The 7,175-nt window shown below is 43.8% G+C and overlaps 1 protein-coding gene across 1 annotated transcript in view; it reads right to left on the reverse strand.

The window, feature by feature from the left end:
* Positions 1-911: 911 nt before the first annotated feature.
* Positions 912-7,175, reverse strand: part of tshz3b (teashirt zinc finger homeobox 3b) — a 37,851-nt gene continuing 31,587 nt past the window's right edge. Inside the window, exon 3 of the mRNA XM_073835840.1 lies at positions 912-5,846. Coding sequence (XP_073691941.1) covers positions 2,470-5,846 — 3,377 coding nt within the window. The 3' untranslated portion in view covers positions 912-2,469. The remainder of the gene's footprint in view (positions 5,847-7,175) is intronic.

Below are 7,175 nucleotides of genomic sequence, written 5' to 3' on the forward strand. Positions count from 1 at the left end.
TGGATGTGGCCCAAACAAATTTGTCCCTGCAAAATGCGAACCTGAGCTAATTACAACAGTGAAAATGGTGAAAAAGAGACAGTTAATGCCAGAGCAATTATCTGCTGCATTCCTTTGTAGAGAGGGAAAGGCGCATCGCTCTTCACGCCGCCTGATGCTTCCCTAGTTAAACCATATTAGGAGACGTTGTGAGTCGATGTGTCACCAGGCAGGGAATTAGATGAGAGGAGTGATGGGATAGATCTGCCAAAAATATATGACACCACTAAAGTCTGCCGCATAAGAGATAAACACAAATATTTGTGAGACCAGTGGAAGAGGTCTATGCTATTGCACGCACACACACACACACACACACACACACACACACACACACACACACACACACACACACACACACACATGTTGGGTTTACATGTTTTATGGGGACATTCCATAGGCGTAATGGTTTTTATACTGTACAAACCGTACTTTCTATCACCCTACACCTACCCTACACCTAAACCTAGCCCTCACAGGAGATTGTGCACACTTTTACTTACTCAAAAAAACTCATTGTGCATGATTTATAAGCCTGTTTCCTCATGGGGACCTGAGAAATGTCCCCACAAGGTCAAAATCTACTGGTATTCCTATCCTTGTGGGGACATTTGGTCCCCACAACGTGATGAATACCAGACCACACACACACACACACACACACACACACACACACACACACACAGAGACAAGTCACCTGGTGGATTTTAATGCGCTCATACCTGTCAGATGTCCGGTGGTCTAGCCCTAGTGGCACACACACTTCTTTTCACACACTTGTCGACTGCTATTTAACTGACAGCAGTTCCCTTTAATCTGCTCATTACTTATCCCCCGGCGCCCGACAGACTTGTGAGCCACGACACATCAAGTTATTGCAAAAAACCAAAACAATTTCAATTTAATGCTGCAGTAGAAAAAAGGTTATATGAAGTCATATAATGAGTGCTTCATTGTCAACAACAACAAAAATGAAACACGGCACAGAATGCATAACAGTGCCTGTGCTGTTAACATGCCAATATTTTACACATAAAATTTCCATTCACTGGCAGCTGTCAGTTACTTCAGTAAATTAACTGCCAAAACATAGCAGAACTGTCAATTGGAGGTAAGGTAACCATGGTTACCTTTCATATCCCCAAAAATGATGAAGCTGCAGTGTGGTTTTATGGAGGAATAATTAGACAGAACAACAAAATAAAAGATACCAATCAAAAAGGCATTCTACAATATGAAACAACAACCAAGAGTGTTTATAAATAAAAGGTTACATTGTGGAATTCCTCCTTACATTATAAAGTAGCATCTTTTTATACAACCATTTAAGTGAAATGATGGAACAAGTACTGTCTTGTACAAGAAGTTTAACCCTTTGAGCACGAGGTGGAAATAAAACTTTAGGGTGATTTTTTTTCTTCTCATTTTCATATCTTCTGATTAAATAACATATTTATAAAACTATTGTGCAAAACAATTTCATTAATGTCTTCATATATTGTGCACCAGTAGATAGTCATACTCATCTTAAATTAAAAAATATAAAATGATGCATAATTTAGACAGAAATTAGTTTATGTTTTTATGTACACATTTTTACACTGACCTGAATTCATAAAGGCCCCTGATTTGAGCAAACTAAAAAACTGCTATTTTGGATTCACATATATTTCTGCACTGCAAGCTGTGTAAGAGGTGATCTAACAGACGATGTGATTTGTTAGTGGGTAGTCAAAATACCCTTGAATTTACCCACTCAAATACATATAAACTTGGTGATTTCCAATCTCTTAATTTCTCTCTTTTTTATATATATATTTTTGTTCACGTTTGGGGGGGCTGTAGATATAGACGTATTTAAGCGTACTCAGAGGGTTAAATTTTTCTGCTGACACCAGCATACTTAGGTCACATTAAAATAAAAGAAGGAAAAAATCAAATAAAATAAGAGAGAAGTAAAGAGAGAGATAAAGAAAAGCCCAGATTTAGTTATCAAATATTGAACTAAACCATTTCATTAATGCATGCAGCTTACTGCATCTCAAGGATGCCAAAAAAATTCAATTTACACAACTTTCAAATACATACAACTTCATTTTAAGTCTTTTTTATTTACCTTCATATTTTACCAGTGACCTCTTCACTCAGCACTGCACAGTTAGAAAATCATTTGTTTTCTCTGTTTTCCATTGTGAACTAAAAATGCAGAAAATGAATGTCTCTAGGGCCAAATGAGTGTTCCCCAGAGGAAAAACTCCAAATGATGTGCCAAAACTAAACAGTAGTTTTCTGGCATCTATGTGCAGTTAGTTCTTCGTTAATTACTTTCAGTTCTTTTAATATTTTTTTCCTTAAGAAATGTTAGTCAGAAGGCTTGAAAAAAGGACAGGAAATAAAGAGATGAGAGACCGTTTTTGTCCTTGGCCATCGCTAAGGTTTCTCAAGTTCACTAACATACATAAGATGGTCCTCGGGGGATTTACCATGGGTCTTACTCAGATGGAGCTTGACAGCGTGCTTGCTGGCAAAAGTCCGGTTACACAGTTTACACTGATATGAGGTGCCATTTGCCTCCTCATCTGGGGAAGGGGAGGGGGAAAGCGAGTGAGGACTGGGGTTGGGGATCGAATGGACCAAATGCGCCTGGGATGAAAGCAGTTTCTCAGAAAGCCCCTTGCTATGGCGTGAGATCTGGCTAACAAGATGCTCTCCAGACAACTTAGCCAGGTCCCTGAGCCGGAAGCCTAGATGTGACTCAAGATGGCTGACGTAGGTGGAGGGGGAACGGATCTGTGATGCACAGTCACTGCAGAAGAAGACAGGGTGGCCAGAGTCTAGATTTTTCAAGAACTTTGTGCCACCTGTCCGCCTCAGCTGGTATTTGACGTTGGCCAGCCAGTGGCTGATGGTGGTCATTGAGAGGCCAGTGAAGCGGGAAATATGCATGCGCTCCTGTGGACTGAGGTCCGACATGATGTACTTGCCGTCACCCGTTTGCCGCAAACTGGAGGCAAACTGCGCCTGCAAGATAAGTAGATGCTGAGGATTCCAGTTAGACTGCCGGCCCTTTCGTTTCTGAGCGGGAGAGATCTCCTCGGCCTCCTCTGGTGTCGATCCATCTATGTCTGAGCGCTCTGAGAGACTCGTTGGGGTGGAGGACTTGGACGCATGGCTCTCCGTGAGGTTGCGTAGCATATCAGAGATGTCGGACAGGGCGTTTTCGCGCAGAGGTGAGTTGGACATGAAGGAAGCCACAGCAGATGACGCTTTTGCCATGGTGATGGTTGATGAGGGTGAAATCGAGGTGGGAGTGGAGGTGGAGGAGGACAGGGCAGCAGATCCCAGGGAGTTGCTCTTGTCGTTCTTGCCTTTGGTCAGATCAATAGGCTGGTCATTGTTGATGTGGTAGAAGTAACGGTCTAGATGCTCGTTGGTTTTTTTGGTCTGAGATGGAGTGGAGGCAGCTACAGCTGCCTTCTCTGCCAGGCTGTTGCTCATCTTGAACAGCATGCTCATGGGGTCAAGGGACGGCAGGGCAGGTTTGGCAGCTTTTCCTAGGTGAACATTCATGACAGACTGAAGCGCACTTAAAGGGTTGACAAATGGCTGCTCTGGAGGATGGTCGGTTATAATAGCAGTACTGCTGCATAAGGTAGACACAGGGGTTTTGACAACATGGTCAGTACCATTCTCCAGAGACTCTTTTGCAAGAGCATCCCCATTTGAGTCTTTGTGAGTGTTCCCGCCCCCATTAGTCTCAGGGGTTTTGGCTCCTCTCCTTTCCTTGGGGGACTCCCCTCTGGCAGATTCCCCTGCATCGCTACTGCAAGGGGAGGGTGTGGTCCGTCTGAGTGGGGAAGATCTAGCCCCAGGATCCCTCATCTTCTCCTCTACTTTGGCCACTTTCTCTGTGACTTTTTTGACTAGTTCCTCCATGGCGTGGAAGTTGTTTTTGGGCAAAGGGGATGTTTGGCAACTAGGTGGAGAAATCAGAGGTTGGCTTTTGGTAGGAGACAGGAGCTCTTCTCCAGAAAACATATACTTCAGAGGAGAACTTTTCCCTGAGTTACGCAGGGACAGTTTCATAATGTTTGGTAGCTGGTAGGCAGCGTGAATACTGGGGTAGCCTCCCCAGCTGGGTGTGCCATTCTGTGCTTTGTTGATGGCAGATGTTACTGTATTCTCGAGAGACTTCAGAATGTCAAACCCCCCCTTAGGGCTTTCTTCAAGATCTTCCTCTGTCAAATATGGATATTTGGATGAGACTTCAAACTTCTCGTCGGTCTCACTTTCTGTTGCCTTCTTGTCTTTGCTATTATTTATCTCCTTGGTACACTCCACCTCCTTCTCCTCCTTTTTAATCTCCATGGGTGTGATGGCAGGGGAGATACTAGGGGGAGGAGGTGCAGGTGGTGGTGGGGAAAAAGCGGTGGCAGCCAGTGGCACTGACTGTACCTTGTCTTCATTAGTAGGTATAGTGTTAGGAGCCGTTGTGGACATGGACTCCATAATAGGTTTGCCTTTCTTTATGGCAGAGTTGGTGACCTTGATGAAGTGTCCTGTGACCATCATGTGGGCCGTCAGCTCCTGTAGTGTGTCATGTGAGCTTCCGCACTCCATGCACTTCAGGATCTGAGATTTCCGTGACTCAAACTGCCATGCATAACTAGCACCGTTCTGGTGTCCATACCGATTGTTGGGTGTGATGTAGGGATTGGGTGTCTTTTGAAGGAGGTCATTGGGGTCAGACAAAGAAGGCTTAGGGGTGCCACCATTGGAATCTGGTGAGCTGGGGAGTTCTAGCTCAATAGGGGCTCTTTTACGAGCTGAGGAGATAATCTTGGCTGCCACAGGAGTTACGGGTTCCTTAAGAGGCACTTTCTGGTAGTGTTTCGTCTTTATCATGTGAACACTAAGGTCCTGCAGTGACTCAAAGGAATGGCCACAGTACATGCACTTAAGAACTTTCTGGGCATCCTCTTTTCCTTCCATCTCCAGCAGGGAACGCTTGCGAGGCTTCGACCAGCGCTTGGTACCTTCGCTGTCTGTCTCGTGGTTATCGTCTCTGTAGTGGCCCGTCTCATTCATGTGCACGGTGAGCTCGACCAGAGTGTCATAGGCGGCACTGCAGTCTTTGCAGCGGAACTTGCTTGCACCGGTGAAGATGGAACCATAGAGTTTGGTGCTCTGCCGATAAAGCTGCACAGTACTGAAGAGGTTTGGCTCAGATGCTGGGTGCAGCAGTCGACCCTGGTTCTGTGAAACATTCTGCAAGGTCTTAGCCATTGCTGTCTGGTGCCAGTCGTAACCGCCACTACCACAGCTACTGCTGCTGCTACTACTGCTGCTGCTACTACTGTGACTACGTGGGGGCTTTTCTGCTGGTTGCTGAGACATGTTCAAGTTCAGCGATGACCAGTAGGAGTTGGTTAGGAAGCTAGTGTAGATAGCTTTCATCTGTTCCAGGCTGTCTGGGCCTAATTGTGTCACCTCCTCACTGCTTGGCGTGGCTGTCGTTGTCATCATCACGGATGAAGTTGAAGAAAGAGACGTGAGGGGCTCCTTGGCTGAACTATCTTCTTCGTTCTTCACTGAGGCACTCTCAAAGTCTGACATGCGGTCACTGGACTCACTGAGGTGTGACTCGCTGTCCATCTCGTGGCTGGAGAAATCCGCCGGTGGAGAGGCATGGAAGTCCTTGTCCTGGCACACGTACTTCATGGCAGGTTCCTCCTCCACCGCTGAATCCTCTCCTTCAACATCCTCATCTAGTAAGGCAGCCTCCTTCAGCTCCTCTGGCACATATGCTGCAGGTAAAAAGAGATAAAAGAAACAACAAGAAAAAACATGTTATCACATTGTCCAATGATGAAGATTTGACACATTGCATTCTTACAGTGCCTTGTATGGTGGATAGACAGCTGATAGAAATGTCAGGCATCAGTGTGTTTTCTCCAGCAGTGAAAAACAAAACAATCAGTCAGACTTTTTTATATTATAAAGTGTTGCAGTAATTCCTTCTCTGCTTTCCAATTGCATTACATTGCCACATGGAATGAAGTTATGTTTCTCTCCTCCTTTGTTCTGAAAAGAGAGTGCGGCAGGGGATGGGGGGTATAAAGAACGGAAAAAAATGACTCTTCAAACCGAAGTTGCCACCTTATTCTTCTCAAGGGGCAACAGCTTGAAATTAAAACTAAATTTGAAATTAATGAAGCACATTCTGGAGGTGGCATTCGTTTCTGAAGTAATAAATTACTTGTATCAACCTCAGAGACAGCAGTTCCTGTCTGTCAATTAATATGTCTTACGCTTCTTCAGCAGCCCCTAATGCATTCCCAAACAGACACACTCACCATTTAAATTAAGAAAGCATTCTCACTCATTACCCAGCAAAGGCTTGCCTGCTTGTAAATAAAAATGATTGTATGTACATTTCCGACATAAAAATCCCTGCACCAAACACATTTGTGTCAATTACGAAAGATTAGAAAGTTGAAAGTTATTATTTACAGTTTAGCCTGGAGAACGCAAATGCTCGCTCATGAAAAACACGGTCATGTTTCTGCAAGCCTGAAGAAATAAGCAACCGAAATATATTCTTTTTAACTTCCAGTGGAAGTCATGCAAAAAGAGAAAGGCAGAAAGAAAGAAACACAGAGAGAAATGTAATGCATTGAAATAATTCCATGCATTCCTGACTGTGTCAGTTAATCACGCTTTTGACCAGGTATGTAAACAATAGAGAGAGAGGACACTCTATTAGACACACTGGTTTTCTGTGAACACATTTTATCATGTCTAAATACCACAAACGTCAAACTACTCGTGCTACAACTTCAACACGCAGCATATACATTTAATTCTATATACAATATGTCAGTTTGTATACAAGGAACATTCCAAGATTTCCTCAACAAAGACATCGAATTAGAATTTTATGAATTTATATCAGCCTCATAAAAACAATCTTTTTAGGTTAGAGATTTCATTTAAGCTTGACAAAACACTGCTGAGATGCAAAAATGACAGCAAAAAAAAGTAAAAGAACGCTATCAACATGAGCACAGTCATTTTGTAGCCCTTGGCAGAATGATGCCAAGGGCCTAGCTAAGGCACAAACCCCTTTTTAGTTT

The sequence above is a fragment of the Garra rufa genome, chromosome 3, assembly GCF_049309525.1.
Source record: "Garra rufa chromosome 3, GarRuf1.0, whole genome shotgun sequence".
Classification (NCBI taxonomy): Eukaryota; Metazoa; Chordata; class Actinopteri; order Cypriniformes; family Cyprinidae; genus Garra; species Garra rufa.